Below are 22,624 nucleotides of genomic sequence, written 5' to 3' on the forward strand. Positions count from 1 at the left end.
TTATTCTGTTGTAAAATAGTTTACAAAATAGTTGTAAAAATAGGACTAGTGTACTCCAAGGGTCTTAAAGATAGCATAAACACAGTATTACTACCAAAGTGCTGCACAGAGTTGTAAATGAAGGGCAGTGAGAGAAAGAAGGACCAGTGAAGTCACTTCTTTCTAGGGAACACATCAAGGATGCACAGACATTCTGTAGAAAGAACATGGATGGACATCAGGAGGTACAAATAAACTAGGTTTTTATTTTTTGGAACCTCTGGAAAACCCTTTGTCTGGAGAATAAAAGGTGAGAGCTACCCTAAATCCTGTGCATGAAGGATCCACGTGTCGGGTTGCTTTTCAACAAAGCATGTGATGTGAACTGTGAGCTTCTTCCAGCAGCACTGTGTCACAAAGGAAAAGTGACAAGAAAGTGGCTCAATGATCAAAATTCAATTCAAATAAAAAAAATACTTTATTAATCCCAAAGGGAAATTAAATGTTTTTGTAGCTCATAAGATGGACCTTTTCAACCATTGTCACCATCTGTCAGGATTTGGCCCAGACGTTCATATTCAACACATCAGAGAGAATTTAAAGTCTCTGAACCTTATGACAGATTTTTAATTGTTCATCAGTATAACATAGACAGGAAGCTTCAAAACACATTTGTGTTCCCACCAAAACTATAGCTGTAATTTGTAATATGGAGCTAAGCAAACAAGTTGCAGCAACAACTTGAACTGTTAAAGATTTACTGTGTTTTTTTGGCTGGTTACCTTATTTTGAATTTATTTACAAGTAATCATTCTTTAAAGTATTTATAGGTGGTCCATGGATCAGTACACACGTACTGAACAACAATCTAACTAAGAGTGGTGGTGCCGCCCAGGTTCATATACTGCTCCATAGAATATTGGATTGGGTACAGGTGCAACTGAGCTATTTGAAGTCCAATGGAGAGATCCTTGTGTCAACCCGCAGGGTGTGCCACTAGACAAGGCAGAGGGAAATGGACAGAAAAGCGACACACCTTTATTTTTGTTGTCTGTACTTCAACACAATTTATTTTACAGTTAATTATTATTATATATATTCTTCATTATCAAGAGAACAGGTCAATGATGGTCACTCGTTTTTCTTTACTTAGCTTTTTTCTTGCCATAATACAAATTCTAACAGTCTATTCAGTAGGACTATCAGCTGTATACTGTATCCACCTCCTGCACAACACAACTGATGGTCCCAACCCCATTTATAAGGCTTGAAATCCCACTTATTAAACCTGACAGGACACACCTGTGAAGTGAAAACCATTTCAGGTGACTACCTCTTGAAGCTCATCAACAGAATGTCAAGAGTGTGCGGAGCAGTAATCAAAGCAAAAGGTGGCTACTTTGAAGAACCTAGAATATAAGACATATTTTCAGTTGTTTCACACTTTTTTGTTCAGTATATAATTCCACATGTGTTAATTCATAGTTTTGATGCCTTCAGTGTGAAGCTACAATATTCATAGTCATGAAAATAAAGAAAACTCTTTGAATGAGAAGGTGTGTCCAAACGTTTGGTCTGTACTGTATATATATATATATATATATATGCATGCATGCATATATGCCCCCAGTGACTCCCCAGTCCCCCTCTAGCTCCGCCCCTAAGTACCGGCAAGAATTTAAAACTACTTTCACCCCTGACAGCAAGTTATTCAAAGAATTTAAGTTATTCAAAATTTTTATGGTTAAAGTGTTTAACATAATTTTGCTGTTGCTTAAGTATAATGCTATAATAAATGTATACATTTATAATGTTTATAATTGCCCTCTGTTTGACATAGTGTGGTGGTTGGCCGTTGGGCTTGTTTTCATGGAGCTGGTTGCTTGTTTTTTTCGCAAGATCTGCAACACTGGTGCTGGCAGATGTGAAGAGGAGGGGCAAAGTTCAATGTTGTCATTACTAGCAAACAGTGAAAAACAATACTCGCTGAGCTGTTTACAATTAGTTTACAGTGTCCATGAAAGGTTTTCCCAGCTTAAAAACAACCGGCAAAAACTATTATTTCATATTTAAATTATGACTGTATTAACAAAACTTTCACTCTATAAAGGATATTACTTAGTGTGTGTACAACTGATGGATTTACTAACCTCTCTTATGTAAAATCAAGTTCTCCTAGGATCTCCAGGTCAGCAGGAGGCATTAAGCAGCCACAAATAGTCATCTAATACCTCAGGCCAGCCAAAGATCACAGAGAGACTGGGGAAGGACCGAATGAAGGGAGTCTGGTGGTTAACACAGGACTCGATAACTCTTTATAAGATTGGCAAAGGAAGACAGAGGCTTTGCAAGATGCCAGCAAGATCTGCTGTGAAGTATGGTTTAGAGACTAGCACATTGACAAAAAGGTGGAATTGGAGTTGGGAATGTTGTGAAATTAAATTCTCATTGGGAGAGACTAAAACACAGGAGATCCTTCCTACCCACAGCCATCAGCATGTACAACTCTTTGAAGAAACCTGCATAATATGAGCTACAACAACATTTAATTGAACATGGGCAGGATTAAAAATGAGGATAGTAGGATAGCTCAGGTAAAGTGGTTTGGAGACAGCGGTAGAGAGATAAAGCTGAGATGCACAGAGGAGGAAGCGTGAATATGCTGAACAATGGATGATGAACATGGAGCTGCCGGAGAGGCTCAAAGAAGATAACCACAGACTAAGTTCATGGATGCACTGACATCAGTTATACAACAGAGTAGAAATGATTTCTGGTTTTAATTATTACTATGATAAAACTTACTAACCAAAGGTTAGTATTAACATTTTGAAATGAAATATTATTAAAACCATTAAAAGCAAAATTAAAAACTCTTCTTTTCTGAACTTTAGAACAGCACGAGAAAGGTTTGTTGATGCTTTCATCGTCACCACCTGAAGGTGCAATGTATCTAACTAACTATTGAGATTTCAAGCTGACCAGCATTAACTTTAAGGGTTTCGCTTATGCACAGCAGGACTATTAAAATGCACAAGGTTTTCTGTCTGAAGCAGTTTAATGGATTCCTAAAACTCCTTTAGTCTTTCAAAATAAGATACTAAAACATATATACTATATTCCAAACATAGAATCTTTAAAAAAGTGAATTAGTATAATGAATCTTGACAACACTACAGTCTGAATGCTGGGTTTGATCTGCCTCCATGTTGTTATTAGCTTATGACATCACGTAATAAAGGGTAGTGTATATAGATAGATAGATAGATAGATAGATAGATAGATAGATAGATAGATAGATAGATAGATAGATAGATAGATAGATAGATAGATAGATAGATAGATAGATAGATAGATAGATAGATAGATAGATAGATAGATAGATAGATAGATAGATAGATAGATAGATAGATAGATAGATAGATAGATAGATAGATAGATAGATAGATAGATAGATAGATAGATAGATAGATAGATAGATAGATAGATAGATAGATAGATAGATAGATAGATAGATAGATACACACTACTATATATTACTATTGTTTTTATTATCATTATTATTATTGTTGTTTGCATCGGTAGTATATATATATATATATATACTTATATATATATATATATATATATATATATATATATATATATATATATATATATATACTACCAATACAAACAATAATAATAATTATAATAAAAGCAATAGTAAATAAATGTATTTAAAAAATGTTTTTTTACTGACAATTGCCTTTTTCAGACATCCGTCCAGTAGATGGCAGCATACAAATCAAAGTGAGTAACAGATGCAGATGTAACCGGTCATGTTGTGTAACTTCCTGTGTTCGCCGTCTCCTCTTGTACCTAGTTGTTGTCACATTTCGGTAAGTTAGAGATGCTTAAAGGTGATTTGATATTAAATTGTATCTGAAGTCGTTGTTAGCAGTGTTAAACCATGGTTTTAGCTTTTAGTTGACGCCGTGGGAATACTTGTATTTCCTGATTTATTTTAAGCGACCTTTATTCGGACGTCCTTGACAGCAGTAGTTGCAGCGAAGCAGGCTTTTCTCAGAATCAGCTTTATTGCCAAGTTCGTACATACAAACAAGGAATTTGACTCCGGTACACTTTGCTCTTTTGTTCTTTTTTTGCATTACAGAATATCAAAATTTACAATGTACAATATACACATATCTCGGTTCATTCACAGAAAAATGGGACTGAAATGGAGAAAGCTTAGCTTCGTGAACGTTTAGTCCAGTGTTACCCAGACACGAGTCACCATTAGTTCCCAGTGTTGGCTCGTTGGACGTGTAGAATGGTGCAGAAGCAGAAACGTTTTACGGGCAACCTTACTGCTGCCTTGTAGAAAGTAGACCATAGATAGAATGACTGAGTTCAGTCTGTAGAAAACTGACAACAGTTCTTGTGCAAATTTAGGACTTTACTTCATTATTCATTGTATCTCTTGATAAGAATGTAACCAGCTGTGCCCCAGGATGTCTCAGTGCTTTGAAACATAAACTTTCTTCATATTTTAGTCTCATTTGGAATAATAACCGCAGGGATAACATCCAGAAGCTTTAGAATTCACTAAAACGTTAAGTGTCGTCTCGTCGTCTTCCGCTTTATCCACGACCGGGTCGCGGGGGCAGCAGACTCAGCAGAGATGCCCAGACGTCCCTGTCCCCAGACACCTCCTCCAGCTCCTCCGGGTGGAGCCCAAGGCGTTCCCAGGCCAGCCGAGAGACATAGTCCCTCCAGCGTGTCCTGGGCCGTCCCCTGGACCTCCTCCCGGTGGGACGTGCCTGGAACACCTCCCGAGGAAGGCGTCCAGGAGGCATCCGGTATAGATGCCCGAGCCACCTCAACTGGCTCCTCTTGATGTGGAGGAGTAGCGGCTCTACTCCGAGCCCCTCCCGGATGGCCGAGCTCCTCACCCTATCTCTAAGGGAGTGCCCGGCCACCCTACGGAGGAAGCTCATTTCAGCCGCTTATATCCGGGATCTGGTTCTTTCGGTCATGACCCAAAGTTCATGGTCATAGGTGAGGGTAGGAACGTAGACCGACTGGTAAATTGAGAGCTTTGCTCTCTCTTCACCACAACGGACCGGCACAGCGCCCCCATTACTGTGGCAGCCGCACCGATCCGTCTGTCGATGTCCCGCTCCATTTTTCCCCCCCACTCGTGAACAAGACCCCGAGATACTTAAACTCCTCCACTTGAGGCAGGAACTCCCCTCCAACCTGAAGAGGACAAGCCACTCTTTTCCAGTCAAGAACCATGGCCTCTTACTTGGGGGAGCTGATCCTCATCCCAACCGCTTCACACTCGGCTGCGAACCGCCACAGCGCATGCTGTAGGTCTTGGCTAGAGGGGGCCAGCGGGACCACGTCATCCGCAAAAAGAAGAGACGAAATCCACTGGTCCCCAAACCAGACCCCCTCCGGCCCTTGACTGCACCTAGAAATCTTGTCCATAAAAGTTATGAACAGGACCGGTGACAAAGGGCAGCCCTGCCGGAGTCCAACATGCACCGGGAACAGGTCCGACTTAGTGCCAGCAATGCGGACCAAACTCCTGCTCCGCTCGTACAGGGACCGGATGGCCCCTAATAAAGGGCCCCCGATTCCATACTCCTGGAGCACCCCCCACAGGGCATCACGAGGGACACAGTCGAATGCCTTCTCAAATGTTTAATTGAGCTATAATGATATTTGCATGTATATGCAAAAATGTTTAGTAATGTTTGCCCAGTAGGTAGGTATTCACAATCAAATCTTTACCCAGTTCTTATTTCCCTTGACAGCACAATGGGATTGTCATATTTACTACCTTTCTGTAGGTTTTCAGCCAACAATTGACTGAATTGAAAGACAATTTGATGCAATTGGATTATTGAACGACATTTTTTAATCCCTCTGCATCCCTTCATAAAATTCAGGAAGTATAATATAGCTAAATTAGTTTTTTTATTTTTGGGGTAGAGAGGGATGATATCAGGAAAACATGATATTGTATTAATATCTGTTAAAATAACCCACGTTTTCTTGCTCCTTCTCATCCATTCTCAAAGTGTCTCCACCACCAGCTTTAGCATATCAGTAACCAGGCTCTAATAGGCCAGGTGTGATCATAAAAGGCAGTGAAAGTCCATCCATCTGCCCAAAAATGCTTTTGGCAAGCAGAGGTTGACTGTTGCACTAAATGCTGCTCCAAAGCAGTCCTTGCATATATTGAGATGGTGATTTGAGATATTGTGCATCTCTCAGGAATGTTAAACCATGGCTGGAGGACTTTGATTTAACTTGAGTTAACTTGTTGAACATCCTTCACAAAAACACAAGTCTGTTATGAAACATCCTGATACTTTAGTTCTGTCGTTTTTTGTTTTTTAGATGCATCATAAAAGTTGTTCTTTCCAACCCTACTCTCATCCTTGGACTGTTGATTAAGTACCACCATTGTTCTTTTAGATGGTTCAACATGTCGGACAAGTGGCAGCGAGTCTTGATTACAGCTTGCAAGTTGCTAGTTTATCCACTGTAAAAACTTACTAGATGGTATCATTAAAAGATGTTCGCCACGGCAACCATTTATTTACATGGGGTCAAATAGAACAACACTGATATTTATTGCCACCTCTTTCTTACCACCTCCACCATAGGTAGCACAAGATCCAATATGATCAAGCACACCAGTCTGAAACAAAGCTATCTGCTATTGGTGGACTCTCCAACTCTGGCTTTCCTTTGGCTTTGTCTTTCCATTACTCACCGACCTTGTTGTGATTCTCGGCCAAAGACAGTAGATCTGGTTATAACCAGTCAGGCTCTTTTAAATGGCTTGTAGTCTGGTACTTCCTGTTGTTTTGCTACTCATTGCATTAGTTCAAAGTTTAAGTTTTAGTATAAAAAATGCTTGCTGGGCCAAGTGAATACAAAACAAATGGTAAAGTAAAATGAATGCTTAGAATCTCTGTTTTTGAAATATTATTTGGACTTATTCTTTTGCATCATTGCATACAGAGCAGAGCATATGAAGTTAATATAATGTCAGAACCTCACAGCTGTTGTAGAGTCATGGTGTTCTTGAGCTAATAGTTTACCCTTTGGTAGAAGTGATCCTAGAGGAGACTCTGATGTAACATTTCACTTATTGTAGTCTAAAATATCGTCAATCGGAGGTCACCAAAGTTAGTGTTGCTTTGGTGTGTGAGTTTGCCAAAACAATGTCGGACTCCGTAATTTTCTCTGGTCCCCTCCCCGATCTGACCAGTGATGACATGCTTAGCCGCATGCTGTCATTCAACCGCTCGCTGTCTAGGTGGTGTCCAGAAAAAGATGTGGGCTACATTGATAACTGGTGAATATTTTGGGAAAAACCTGGTCTGATCCGGAGAGACGGCATCCATCCCACTTTGGATGGAGCAGCTCTTCTTTCTAGGAATCTATTATTAGTTCTCCAAAACTCTGACAACCCAGGGTTCAGACCAGGAAGCAGGGTCGTAGTTTAATACTCCTCTCCGCAGCTTCTGTACTGCTACTCACCCATTACCCTATTAAGACAGTGTCTCACCCATGGCCAAAATTGAATAGATTAAAAAATAATCTAAAAGGAGGAAATCAGGAAAATCTCATAAAAATAAACACAACTCAGACTAAAAAGAAAAATAAAACAATTAAATGGGGCTTACTGAACATAAGATCTCTCTCTTCTAAGACATTGCTAGTTAGTGACTTGATTTGTGACAATAAGATTGATTTATTTTGTCTCACAGAAACCTGGCTTCTGCAAGAGGATTATGTTACTATGAATGAGTCAACTCCTACTAATTATTTAAATTTTCACATTCCTCGAAATACAGGGCGAGGAGGAGGAGTAGCAACCATCCTTCATTCCAATTTATTGATTAGTCCCAGACCAATCAATAGCTCAAACTCTTTTGAATATTTAATCCTTAGTTTTCCTCATCCAAATTGCAAAGCACTAAAACCACTTCTGTTTGTTGTTTTGTACCGTCCACCAGACCCTTACTCTCAATTTTTAGATCAGTTTTCAGACCTTTTATCTGATTTAGTGTTAAATACAGATAAGGTCATTATAGTGCAGGATTTTAACATTCATGTTGACAATGAAACTGATGGCCTAAATATAGCCTTTAATGCTATCTTAGACTCAATTGGCTTTGCTCAAAAAATTAACAAACCTACCCACCTTTGTCTTCAGTCTCTGGACCTTGTGCTGACATATGGCATTGAGTGTAAAGACATAACAATATTTTCTCATAACCCTGTCCTGTCAGACCATTTTTAAATAACCTTTGAGTTTAATTTAACCGAGTACTTCACACCTGAAAGATAATTTCATTATAGTAGATAATTATCAGACAATGCTGTAACAACCTTTAAAGAATCTGTTCCACTTTTAATTTTCTCATTATCACAGAAAAACACAGTGGAGGGCAATAATTTTGTTTCTCCCCCTTCACAAATTGATTCTCTTGTTCAGAGTGTTACTTCATCATTGCGTGATGCATTAGACAATGTAGCCCCCTTGATAAAGAAGGTAATTATTCATAGGAGGCAGGCTCCCTGGTTTAATTTAGATCTGCGTACTTTAAAGCACAATGTTAGAAAATTGGAGAGAAAATGGCGCTCTACACACCAAGAGGATTCCTACTTAATCTGGAAAAATAGCATACTGTTGTATAAAAAGACACTTCACCAAGCTAGAACAGCTTATTTCTCATCATTAATAGAAGAGAATAAGAATAATCCTAGGTTTCTCTTTAGTACAGTTGCTAAACTTACACAGAGTCATAGCTCTGTTGAGCCATCCATTCTCTTAGCTCTCAGCAGTCATGACTTTATGGGATTCTTCTTAAATAAAATTGATTCTATTAAAAAGAAAATCTTTGACACACTCCTGAAGATGATTACTTCATCCTCAGCAAATGAGACAACATTGGAAGTAACTGTAGAATTTGATCTGTGTTTGGACTGCTTTGATCCTGTGAAGCTTCATGAGTTATCAGAAATATTAACTTCATCTAAACCTTCAACTTGTATGTTAGACCCAATCCCAACCAAATTATTTAAGAAAGTGTTCCCTCTGATTACCAGCCCCATTTTAGACATGATTGATCTATCCATAGTAAATGGATATGTACCACATATAATTCAATTATCATTAAACCTTTACTTAAGAAACCTTCGCTTGATCAAGATGACTTGAAAAATTACAGACCTATATCCAATCTTCCATTATTATCTAAAATTCTTGAGAAAATAGTTGCTAATCAAATGTGTGAGCATTTACACAGCAATGACCTGTTTGAAGTGTTTCAGTCAGGCTTCAGAGCTCATCATAGCACTGAAACAGCTCTGGTGAAAGTCACTAATGATATTCTTATGGCCTCAGATAATGGACTTGTGTCTGTACTGGTTCTGTTAGATCTCAGTGCTGCATTTGATACAGTCAATTACAATATTCTCTTAGAACGGCTGGAATATGCTGTAGGGATCAGGGGAACAGCGCTAGGCTGGTTTAAATCTTATTTGTCTGACAGATTCCAGTTTGTTCATGTAAATGATAAATCATCTTTAAACTCCAGGGTTAATTGTGGAGTACCACAGGGTTCAGTACTTAGGCCAATTCTCTTTACTATATATATGCTTCCAATAGGTCAAATTATCAGGCAGCATAGGATAAATCTTCACTGTTACGCTGATGATACTCAGCTTTACTTATCCATGAATCCTGATGAGCCCAACCAGTTAGATGTTCTGCAAGCATGTCTTGAAGACATAAAAACTTGGGATGACTTAAAATGTTCTGCTTCTAAATTCAGACAAGACAGAAGTTGTCGTCTTTGGACCGGAGTCTTTAAAAAAAGAAACTGCTTAGTCAATCACTTAACCTGGATGGCATTAAATTGACCTCCGGTAATAAAGTAAAAAACCTTGGTGTTATTTTTGACCAGGACATGTCATTTAAATCCCATATTAAACAGGTTTCTAAATTAGAAATATCCTATCCAGTAGTGACGCTGAAAAACTAGTCCATGCATTTGTTACTTCAAGACTGGACTATTGTAATTCTTTACTAACAGGATGTACACAAAATGCAGTTAAAAGCCTTCAGCTGATCCAACATGCTGCAGCAAGAGTTCTGATGAAAATTAAAAAAGAGAGATCATATTTCTCCTATTTTAGCTTCCCTTCATTGTCTCCCTGTTAAATCCAGAATAGAATTTAAAATTCTCCTCCTCACATATAAAGCCCTTAATGATCTAGCTCCATCATACATCAGAGATCTGATTGTTCCATATGTTCCTAACAGAGCACTTCATTCTCAGACTGCAGGTTTACTGGTGGTTCCTAGAGTCTCTAGAAGTAGAATGGGAGGCAGATCCTTTAGTTATCAGGCTCCTCTCCTGTGGAACCAGCTCCCAGTTTTAGTCCGTGAGGCAGACACCCTGTCTACTTTTAAGGCTAGGCTTAAAACTTTCCTTTTGATAAAGCTTATAGTTCGAGCCTTCCTCCCTCCCTGTTAGATGGAGTAAGGGGGAGTCAGGTTTAGCCTAAACCGGCTCAGTTATGGTCGAGGTGCAAACACACCCTCCATTTCTGCTACCTGTATGACCCCTTCTCTTTTCCAATGGTTATAATCAGTCAGACAGAGAGAGGTATCCCAATCCTTGTGGTTTTTAGTATAACAATGACCATCAGTGGGCTCTACATGGACACATTTTATCAGTTTATTATTTTCCCCGTTCTGGGGTGGCCGGGCTCTGGCACTCTGGTTTGGTCTGGCCTCCCCGGCGGCCCCGCGCCGTTCCGGACACTTTGCGGGGTGCCTTGAGGCGACATTGTTGAAAATAAGCGCTATATAAATAAATAAACTGAAACTGAAACCATCTGTGTAGTTATGCTGCTATAGGCTTAGGCTGCTGGAGGACATAATGACCACTTTCACTGTCTTTGCTACATTCTCACACTACTCTCCAATTCTGCATTATTTGCTGTTATTTCAGTTTTTAACTTTGTTCTCTCTCTTTTCTCTTCCTAGAAGCTACACCTGGCCTGACTCTGTGTCTACCTGTGACACCTTTCTGGAGAGGTCCGAGCTACTGCTGGCAACAACTTAATGTTCACCTTCTACCGAAGGGCCAAGTGATTTTGACAGGGCCAAAATCACTTGGCCCTGTCTTTTAGTGTTTAACCCTTTCTCTCTCCTAGACATGGAAATTGACTGAGCTTCTACTGTAACTAATTATATGTGCTCTCTTTCAGACTCTAACCTTGAAAACTGGCTCAGTTTATCTGTTCTTTCTTTCTAGGTGAAACGACTAAAGGAGCTACATCCATTAACATTTACTTTTCCTTCCCATAGAAAGTACCCCTGGATCAGTGCTTCTTTGTTCTCTTTGTGTCTCTGCTCTGTTTTCTCAAACCCCCAGTCGGTCGTGGCAGATGGCCGCTCACACTGAGCCTGGTTCTGGTTCTGTTGGAGGTTTCTTCCTGTTAAAAGGGAGTTCTTCCTCTCCACTGTCGCTACATGCATGCTCAGTATGAGGGATTGCTGCAAGGTCAACGCCAGTGACTGTCCACGTCTCTACATGCTCATCCAGGAGGAGTGAATGCTGCAAGTCACTGACTGGATGCAATCTGCTGGGTTTCCTTAGATAGAAAAACTTTTTATCCAATTTGAATAAATAACTGAATCTGCACTGTTTAATGGTTAGGATTAATTGGAATGTATGTACCTGACTCTGTGAAGTGCCTTGAGACGACGTGTTGTGAATTGGCGCTATATAAATAAACTGAACTGAATTGAATTGAAATAAAGCCGTGCTTTAATGTATTCATTGTCTGGTGTCTTTCAGTTTCAAAGCCCTGATGGCTGCAGCCTTTCGTTATCTTCACTTTGTCTCAAGGACAGGTAAGAGTTCTCCATAAACTGATTTCAGTCTTTTCATTGAATGTTGTTTGGATTGTGCTTCTGTCAGATGATTCTCCTTTAACAAAGTAATTATTATTAACTTCGATATTAAGCAAGGCAACAATCACATACAGATAACTTTATTGACTTTTAATGCACCAGTGTAACCCAAAGTGCCTTACAGTATTACTTTAAAATAGTGGAAAATAACCTAAAATGTAAGTAAAAATAGAAAGTAAATGCAATTTTTTGTTATAGTGCATGCAATATTCATTGGTTTCAGTTGAAAGTCTTCATCAAATACAGAAACAGCTGTTAAACACAGGAGATCCCAATCCTTTCTCAGCTTCTCTGGTTTAACATTTTCAGATATTGAAAGTGCCTCTGTGCCTTGTCTGTTCTGATTAAATGGCTGAATGTTGCTGGAAGTAGAATAAAGAAAATTGAATAAACTACAAAAAAATGCTGGTGATGCACCATTCAATCTGCCAGTGGTCAGAAGTATTTATTTTTTTCTCAGATTGGTTCTAACAGGTGAACTTGAGAAATCTAAAGGTTTTTTTTTCCTGCTCATTAAATGTATCAAAACTTACTTTTTGATTCCATAAACACATCAATAATCAAGCTGTTCTCTCAGGCTCTTGGTTTTACCTTTAGTAAAATCAGTTAAAGATTAAGTGGTAAATGATTTCAGGCTTAAAGAAGAAGAATTCCTTCCTTTTCTGTCGGATTCAAAACTATTCCTTCCATCAATGAAGCTGCAGCACATTTCTTTCTTTAATTAGCATTGTTTACATTTCATTATTGAATTAAACAAATGTTTCCAAACTGAGTTTGTGTTTAGATTGTTCTGATGTAACAGTTATCTCTACTTTCACCGTAAAATGTGTTACAGTGGGTGGTAAGTCAGTATTATTATTAGTAGTACTAGTAATGGGGAGTAGTAGAAGCTGCAGTAGTACCACTGGAAGTAGAAGAGTAGCAGTAATAATACTATTCTGAACATCACTAATATCTGGTTAATGTTCACCTCACGTAGTATTAGTTGCTGGACTGTGAGGGAGGACACGAAATATTTCGAATTTGTAAAACACTAATTTACATAAAGTAAAACCTTGATCTAAATTGTTCCTGTTGAAACACAAGTTAAAATGTTTGGATTTGATCTAGAAGAGCTGCTGAAAGCTGATTTCTTCCATTGTTAAAGCTAGATTATGTGATTATACAGTTTTAAGTTGTGCTTGTGGGCCACATTTACAAAGTAGCGGTTGTTCAAATGTGGGCATTGAGAAGTTTTTATGTTTTACAGTTGTGTAAGGAACTTCCTCTATGTAGACTCACGTCCAATCAGTTGTCAAGTAGTTTTTAAGCAAACGTTCCACTTATAACTATGCTATGAGGTCGATGTACCAAAAACCTTCATTTCTTTTTTCATTTATTCACAGGCACTTTGGCAGCTGGCCAAGTGAGGTCCTTCAGTGTGTCAATACAAAGGACTGGGTTCAGTAAGTACCAGTTCAGTACCAGCTGTACCAAGAAACACATTTTCAGACATAAGAGCTTATTCATTTTGGGTCCACAAACACACATTGTTTTATCATACATTGCTTAGGACTCAAGGTGATGTCATGAATTTATGTTATATGGTCTACTCTTATAAATCCTGATAAGTCACAAATAAAACACCATCTTATTGTCTGCAGAGTATGTGAATGCCCAGGAGATCCCATCAGACATGAAGTCCATCACAGACCGAGCTGCACAGACGCTGATGTGGACAGAGCTGATCAGAGGTCAGCTCAAATCAACCCATGATGGGAATAAGGTTATTGTTGTAGAAAAATGAGAGGAAGATGGTAATCAGTGACACATTTGTAACCAAATAGACACTCGTGTGTTAATCCTGATGCCAGCAGTGTGGTGTTTGTCCTACACACCTCTTCACTTTGTGATCCTCATTGACAGAGGAACACACAAACACTGAGCTGCTTCAGCCACCAACATCAAATTAACTTCTCACTGTTTCATTGTTCTAAACTTCATCGGGGCTCCATGCCTGCCAACGTTGAATGATGTTCTGAAAACCTCTAAACAGAAATAACAAACTGCTTTTTATATGTGAAAGGGGGCACACAATTTATTTAGACAAATATCAGTAATATAATGACTAGAGATTGATTAATATATCACCAGACCAATAACATGGTACCCGCAGGGTCTTAAAAGTATTAAAAAAGTCTTGAATTTTTTACTAAATAATTAAGGCCTTAAAAGTATTACATTTTGAAGACAAATTATAAAATGTCATTTACTTGTCTTAATTTATTTTGTCCTTTAGTGAGACAATAAATGCTAAAATGTCCTAAAATACTGAAGCAAAATGTGTTGTTGGTGTGTGCGAGCAATGTAAGAATTCACGTGCCCAATGACGAATATCCGTTTTACGAAGGGCTCGTCAGCCGACTTTCTCCCGTGGGTTCAGTGAGTGGTGGGAAAACAAAACCACCTTGTTAGTAAGTTAGCTTAGTGTGCTTCAGAATGGGCAAGTGTCGTTTTAACCCGAAGTGGCAGCAGAATCCAAAATACGAGTGGGTTAAACCTAATTTGGACAATGACCACGAGGCCCAATGCTGTTTGTGCCGAAAATCTTTTAAGCTGGGGACGATGGGACTTATGGCTTTGGACTCCCATATGAAGAGTGCCAAACACGTCGCTTATGCTAGAGCCCACCAACAGCAGGCACCTATTGCTCAGTTCTGTTCAAAGCAAGGCTCTACTTTAACAACCAGCAATGTGGGTACTGCAAGTAATACTGAAGCATAATCGGTAGTACAGCCAGTGAACCTGCGAGCTCATTCGCCAACTCTTCGGGCAGAGGTGATTTGGATCCTGAAAACAATTTCGGACCACCACTCATTTACTTCGAACGACGAAATTAGCTGTAAAGTGGATTGCTGTACTTTTTGAACCTAATCTGCATTTCATCTCTTGTATAACCAAAAGGTTGCTTGTAAGGCAATAGTGAGTGGTGTTGACTCTTAATGTGAGAAACATGCATATTTTTTTTATTTTATTATTGCACAGCTCACAAAGTTAATGTCTATTATATATGAAATTCTAAATAAAATAAGTTCAAGTACCTGGCAATTATTTTCTCAGGCTTAAAATAGATTTTTTATTATATCATTCATAATTTTATCGCTATAGCTGTGAAATTGGCATTAAATTTCCTTCTAGGTTGTCGTAAAAAGGTCTTTAAAAAGTCTTAAATTTCACTTGAAGAACCCTGGGGGTACCCTGTAATAAGTTAAACCAAAATTTGGCACTTCAATTAATACAGGGTAATATATATACATATGTACTGTATATGTGAGAGTTTCTGTACTTTTTCCCCCTCTTAAAACGTTTCCTACTCACACATGAATAATCTGCTTTCAGGTCTGGGCATGACGATGAGCTACCTGTTCAGAGAACCTGCCACCATTAACTACCCGTTTGAAAAGGGACCTCTGTCACCACGCTTCAGAGGGGAACATGCTCTGCGCAGGTTGGGACAAATTATTACGCTAGAAACCAGCAAACTACTTTTTATTTATTGAGCTTTTCTACAAATATTAGGAAAAACAAAGACAGAGACTCAGAATCTTTTTAATGCAGAATCTCTTATTATTGTCTCTGTCTGGTTTAGGATTTATCTGTAAAAACTAAAACTTTTCTATCACTAAGACCAGATAAAAGCAGAACTTTCAACCCCTGCAGTAGCAACATTAAAATCTAAAGAAGAATCCATGTTTTGGTTACCACACCTCCTCATTTAGTTGTTCCTGTTCTGTTGAAGTATAGTTCATGTGTAGCTTCGCTGAAGCAGACCCTCCCCTTGTTCATGCAAAAATAAATGTGCCCATGTGCTCCCTGAAGGGCCAATTCAGAGCTCCAAACAAAGTGCATTCTACTTTAGTTGTGTTATCCAGGATTTGTGTTTATCAATGTATTTGACCTGATGTGGACTTTAACATAGCAGCAGCACTCTCACCCAGTTCTCTGAAATAATTTTGGACAGGTACCCCTCAGGAGAGGAGCGCTGCATTGCCTGCAAACTTTGTGAAGCCATTTGCCCTGCCCAGGTAAGGCAGGCAGACTTGAACAATAGTTTCTTTGCTGTTATTGTCTGTCTCAGAAATTGAAAGTACAATCAAGTTTAAAAGAACAAAAATCACCATGTTCAGAATGCAAGGATTGAAACTAGTGCTCCCCCTCTTCTGTTCTCTTTTCTATCAATAAAATAATTAACACAGAAAGTTTTGAAAAGCCCCAGCAGGTTATTCTCAGATCTGTAAACTTCCTGACATGTTTCCACTACAATGAGAACTATAGAGACACAGAAGGAGGAAGTAGCTGCTGCTTCAGTCGGCTCAGGTCAGCCTACCAGTAGATATGGGCCTGGTCTGAAGGAAATATTCCAGTGAAAGATCATAACAGATTGACAAATGGAAAAGAAAACACATTAGCAATATTCAATGAATAAATCACTCGACTATCCACCATCAGCTGCCCTATCGTTTTACATGAGGTTAGCTGTTACTAACCTCTCTGTAAATTCCTACAATATTTGGATTGTTTATATATAAATGACCATGAACATAATTATGAATTATCAGTGACACCATGGGCAGCCATATTAGAGTTTTTCCTCCTCATCTTGTTTCCAGGCCATCACCATCGAAGCAGAGACTCGCGCTGATGGCAGCAGGAGGACTACTCGCTACGACATCGACATGACCAAGTGCATCTACTGTGGGTTCTGTCAGGAGGCATGTCCTGTGGATGCCATCGTAGAGGTGTGTACAAGTTTGTGAACCTTAGCTAACGTTAAATACACCAAACCAAAAACAGATGCATAGAATATTTGGACCGCAGCTCATATAATCTGCTCTGAAAGCAGACAAAGTCTACAGTCTCTGAGCAACATGGTCACTGCAGGTCTGCACACAAAATGCTACAGAAAAGTGTAACAGGGAGCAGCAAACAATATAACTCCAAATAAATCAAACTTCTGTGAAATTAAACTGTCCACTTAGGAAGCAACATTGATTGACAATCAATTTCACATCTTGTTGTTCAAATGAAAAAGACAACAGGGGGAAATCTTTGATGATTATCAAGACACACTCAATAAAGGAGTTGTTCTGCAGGTGGGGACCACAGACCACTTCTCAGTACCGATGCTTTCTGGCTGATGTTTTGGTCACTTTTGAATGTTGGTGGTGCTTTCACACTCGTGGTAGCATGAGACGGACTCTACAACCCACACAAGTGGCTCAGGTAGTGCAGCTCATCCAGGATGGCACATCAATGTGAGCTGTGGCAAGAAGGTTTGCTGTGTCTATCAGCGTAGTGTCCAGAGCCTGGAGGAGCTACCAGGAGACAGGCCAGTACACCAGGAGACGTGGAGGAGGCCGTAGGAGGACAACAACCCAGCAGCAGGACCACTACCTCCGCCTTAGTGCAAGGAGGAACAGGAGGAGCACTGCCAGAGCCCTGCAAAATGACCTCCAGCAGACCACAAATGTGCATGTGTCTGCACAAACGGTTAGAAACTGACTCCATGAGGATGGTATGAGGGCCCGACGTCCACAAATGGATTTTGTGCTCACAGCCCAACACCGTGCAGGACGCTTGGCATTTGCCAGAGAACACCAGGATTGGCAAATTCACCACTGGCGCCCTGTGGTCTTCACAGATGAAAGCAGGTTCACACTGAGCACATGTGACAGACGTGACAGAGTCTGGAGACACCGTGGAGAGAGATCTGCTGCCTGCAACATCCTTCAGCATGACTGGTTTGGCAGTGGGTCAGTAATGGTGTGGGGTGGCATTTCTTTCCATGTGCTCGCCAGAGGTAGCCTGACTGCCATTAGGTACCGAGATGAGATCCTCAGACCCCTTGTGAGACCATATGCTGGTGCAGTTGGCCCTGGGTTCCTCCTAATTCAGGACAATGCTAGACCTCATGTGGCTGGAGTGTGTCAGCAGTTCCTGCAAGATGAAGACATTGAAGCTATGGACTGGCCCGCCCGTTCCCCAGACCTGAATCTGATTGAGCACATCTGGGACATCATGTCTCGCTCCATCCACCAACGTCACGTTGTACCACAGACTGTCCAGGAGTTGGTGGATGCTTTAGTCCAGGTCTGGGAGGAGATCCCTCAGGAGACCATCCACCGTCTCATCAGGAGCATGTCCAGGTGTTGTAGGGAGGTCATACAGACACATGGAGGCCACACACAATACTGAACCTCATTTTGACTTGTTTTAAGGACATTACATCAAAGTTGGATCAGCCTGTAGTTTGTTTTTCCACTTTAATTTTGTGTGTGACTCCAAATCCAGGCCTCTATTGGTTAATAAATTTGATTTCCATTGATAATTTTTGTCTGATTTTGTTGTCAGCATTTTCAACTTTATACAGAACAAAGTATTCAATGAGAATATTTCATTCATTCAGATCTAGGACGTGTTATTTGAGTGTTCCCTTTATTTGTTTGAGCAGTATATATAGACAGGGTAGTGCAGCAGCAGGAGCAGTCCTATGGAATCAATACTGCAGTCAGTATCCACATGATCAGGGCTTCTGCAGGCTCCTAAAACCTTAGAAACACTCTTAAATTTAATCATTTAAATTTAAGGCCTCGCAAAATGTTAAAAATGTCCACGTTTGTTATTGTTTCTGAACATTTGTTCTCCGTTTAACATGTATTCTAACCAGGCCGTGGTGCGTTACACAAACTAAAAATCTAGATGGAAAGCATTGGAGCAGATGGTGTGCTCCATGCTGGCTCTGCAGCTATTCCAGCACAGCTCCTCTCAATCTACCTGCTCCTCTGCTGGACAAGCTTATACTAAACCTGCCGTCAAATTAAAGCGAGCAATCCAAAGATGGATCCCATAAACAGGTTTAAGTATTTATAGCAAAACATGTTTAACAACAAAACATAGACTATCATCTACTAGGTTCTCATGGTGCAGCTAAGAAGCACATTTAAGTTTGAACATTTCAGTAATCCCGATGTAAAATGAATTAATCAAACTTCTGACTCACTGCACAGTTTTAGTGTTTCTTACCTGACACTGTCAGCAGCACGGATACCAGGACAAGATGTCAGGGGTATGACTAGTCTTAAATATGAGCTAAAGGGTTGCTTGAGTCTATGCAACTATATTCTGTTTGGTATTTTCTACTGTATTTTGACATTTACCCATTAGAAGATGTAGGTGTGGATTTTTATTTATTGTCACTGCCTGGCTCTAGTGTTCTCATTAGAATTAACACAGTGAGGGAAATGCTGCAGATGAATGTTGATATCACGTTTTAAACATAGGCAGTAAAATGTTTGTTTTGGAATCTGAAGATGTTAGAGATCAGCCATCTAAAGCCCATACACTATGTGTCTTCATTTTTTTAAAACCTTGACCTTCATCTTCAACTTTTTAACTATGGCAGCCAAAAATTAGAATGTGAAATTCCTGGTTTTCGAAGTGAACATATAAATATTTATTTTACATGAGCAGCTCTTTCAATTACTTTCAAAATGTTTCTTTACTTTTCTTTAATTAAAAATGAAAAAAAACTTTAGAAACTCAGCTTGGATTAACAAGTTATTTTTAGGCCATTTAATGTTTTTTTTTTTTTTTCAGTTTTAATTTGGACTTGAAGATTCTGCATTTTTACTGATAAAACTGAAAAATGGAAGAGCAGTTAGATGCAGTCCTGTTACTGGGGCCTGCTCTTCTGTCCTTCCTTTCCTTTTAACCCAAATGTTCTCCTTTCTCAGGGCCCTAACTTTGAGTTTTCCACTGAAACGCATGAAGAACTGCTCTACAACAAGGAGAAGCTGCTGAACAATGGAGATAAATGGGAGGCTGAGATCGCTGCCAACATACAGGCTGATTACCTCTATCGATAGAGGTCTAACACACAGCACCTACGTTACCGGGGAAGACTTTAAACGTGACACGTGTTGATTCTGTACATACTGTAAGAATGCAAACTCAGATTTGATGGGTGTGCTTCAGGGTTGGATTCAGGTTTGTTGAAGGAGCCTTTGTTAACAACAACTTAACTAAAACTGACCTTTTTAAGTTTAGTCTCATTTTGTTATCATAAATATTCTTTATGTTTCCACCTCAATGTCCTGGGATTGTTCATTGTGCATATTTATTATGGTATAAAAATTCTTCACCATTTTGTGTCCACAGCTTTGTCCAGTGTGTGTGGGAAGTCTTTTATGAACTCCACACTATTCGTTCTGGTAATGCATAAGATGTATATGGTGCCTCTTCTGCTGATTAAACATGCATATAAATGTCAGCTATTTCATCAGACTGGTTATTTTAATAGCCACACTCAAGTGGCTCTTACATTAGTCCGATAGTATCTTATTTTGCCAGGACGACTCAATAAGTTGAAAACATCCACACACTGAATCCACAGTAGGATTTTTTCCTTCATTTCTTACAAAACCTATTATTACTAAATGTCTACAGAACAATTTTCCAACTTGCTGGTTTGTAGATTTGACTTGGAGATGATGGCTGCCAGCTGGTAGCAGCATAATGGAATTGTATTTACACAAGAATTGGACAGTTGAGCTAAGCTACTGTAGGACTTCCCCACTGGACATTTCTACAGTCCCTCTGTGTTGGACACCAAGGTCAGATAATAAAAGATAACATTCAATGCTGATGTTCACACAAAGGTGAATACATTGTTTTCTTGGATTCACTGCAGACTTATAGGGTCTTCATTCTGTTTCCACCTTGAAGCAAATAATAAAATGTAAACTTGAAATGAAACATTGTGTTTTATGTTTTTTTTCATCATTTTTGGAAGTAGCAATGAGTTTTGCATTTTGTTACAGAACCACAAACTTATTTGTATTGAGATTTCCGTGTGGTAGGTCAACATGTAATAGTGCATAACTGTGAAATAGAAATTTATACATTTGATTTTAGACATTTTCAGCTAATCTAAACTGACATTACGGTATCCGTTTGTATCCAGCTGTAGAAACACATTTTGGAGCAAAAGTCTTGCATCTATAGACCGAAGCTTTTGTTGGTTCTGTAGAAAACAGCTCGGGATCAGTCAGGTTGAATGAGGAGTGTTTGTGACCAGCAATCAGCTGAGATCAAGGGTTTTGACTGGGACATTCGAACACAAAATATACTTTGATCTAAACTCTTCCATTGTGGTTCTGACTGCATGTTTAGGGTGGTTGTCCTGCTGGAGAGTGAATCTCCACCCCAGTCTCAGGTCTCCTGGATCCTCTACCAGGTTCTCATCCAGGATTGTCCCGGATTTAGCTCCATATATCTTCCCATCAACTATCACAAGCTTCCCAGTCCCTTCCACAGCATGATGCTGCCATCACTGTATTTAGCAACGACAATGGTTATGTGCACTGTTGGTTTTTCATCACAAATAGCATTTTGCTATGGGTCTAATCTGAACAGAGCATCTTCCACATGCTTGCTGTGTCTCCATGTGTTTTTAACAAAGCACAAATTGGACCTCTTATGGCTTCTTTTATCAATTAATTTCTTCTCGTCAGTCCTCCATAATCGCCACATTTGTGTAAAGTACATGACCCAAAAATCTTTTGTTGACAGATTCTCCCATCTGAGCTGTGTATCCCTGCAGCTCCTCCAGAGTTACCATGGGGATGGTCTCCTTACCGAGCCTGTCAGTGGACAGTCATGTCTTGGTGGCACCGCAGTTGGTCCATCCTTTGCCATATTCAGGTGATGGATTGAACAGAACTGTGAGATGTTGTTGTAGAGCCTAACCCTGCTTTCAACCTCTCCACCGCTGTCTCCTGACCTTTTTGCTGTGTTCCTTGGTCTTCATGGTGCTGTTTGTTCTCTAATGTTCTCTAACTAACCTCAGAGGCCAAAAACAGAACAGCTGGTTTGTAATGAGATTCAGTTACACACCTCTGGACTATTTGGGAATTAGGTAAATAGTTTGTAGGATTAGAGATGGTGGTGTCTGAGCCTTTCATTAAAGAGCTGAATAAAGATGCCTGTACTCATATGCAGTTGTACTGTTGGTATCTGCCTTATGATTAATGTGTTTCTGAATATACTAACCTGGTTTACATTTTAGTTTTGTGTTTCTATTTTCAGTTGTTTTCACTGAGTTAAAAAAAAAAGAACATGTTAGAAGGCGTCCTTATCATAACTCTAATCTTTAGCTCCCTCCACAGATTCTCTATTAGACTGAAGTCAGGACTCACCCCAAAACCTTAATATTATCATCAGAAGAAATATGTTGATCAAACTTTGAAAAAAATTACTTTAAACCAAAATCTGCCAGGGGTATAAAAAATCTGACACTTCACTATACAGGTCCTTCTCAAAATATTAGCATATTGTGATAAAGCTCATTATTTTCCATAATGTAATGATGAAAATTTAACATTCATATATTTTAGATTCATTGCACACTAACTGAAATATTTCAGGTATTTTATTGTCTTAATACAGATGATTTTGGCATACAGCTCATGAAAACCCAAAATTCCTATCTCACAAAATTAGCATATTTCATCTGACCAATAAAAGAAAAGTGTTTTTAATACAAAAAACGTCAACCTTCAAATAATCATGTACAGTTATGCACTCAATACTTGGTCAGGAATC

The 22,624-nt window shown here is 39.3% G+C and overlaps 1 protein-coding gene across 1 annotated transcript; it reads left to right on the top strand.

Moving 5' to 3' along the window:
* The first annotated feature begins 3,771 nt into the window (after nt 1-3,771).
* ndufs8a (NADH:ubiquinone oxidoreductase core subunit S8a) lies at nt 3,772-20,776 on the top strand. Its single transcript, XM_047364285.1, has 8 exons — nt 3,772-3,860; nt 11,868-11,923; nt 13,369-13,428; nt 13,627-13,716; nt 15,362-15,470; nt 15,984-16,047; nt 16,633-16,761; nt 19,756-20,776. Exons 2-8 carry the CDS (start codon nt 11,881-11,883, stop codon nt 19,885-19,887), a joined length of 627 nt encoding a protein of 208 aa, XP_047220241.1. The 5' UTR covers nt 3,772-3,860; nt 11,868-11,880; the 3' UTR covers nt 19,888-20,776.
* Nucleotides 20,777-22,624: the final 1,848 nt, after the last annotated feature.

Source organism: Girardinichthys multiradiatus, chromosome 5 (assembly GCF_021462225.1).
Source record: "Girardinichthys multiradiatus isolate DD_20200921_A chromosome 5, DD_fGirMul_XY1, whole genome shotgun sequence".
Lineage (NCBI taxonomy): Eukaryota > Metazoa > Chordata > Actinopteri > Cyprinodontiformes > Goodeidae > Girardinichthys > Girardinichthys multiradiatus.

Excerpts from the sequence above, each read along its gene's own strand:
- ndufs8a (XM_047364285.1), top strand. The coding sequence starts at position 11,881 with ATGGCTGCAGCCTTTCGTTATCTTCACTTTGTCTCAAGGACAG. Across the intron at positions 11,924-13,368 it reads TCACTTTGTCTCAAGGACAG|GCACTTTGGCAGCTGGCCAA; the intron begins GTAAGAGTTCTC and ends ATTTATTCACAG. Across the intron at positions 13,717-15,361 it reads GTGGACAGAGCTGATCAGAG|GTCTGGGCATGACGATGAGC; the intron begins GTCAGCTCAAAT and ends ATCTGCTTTCAG.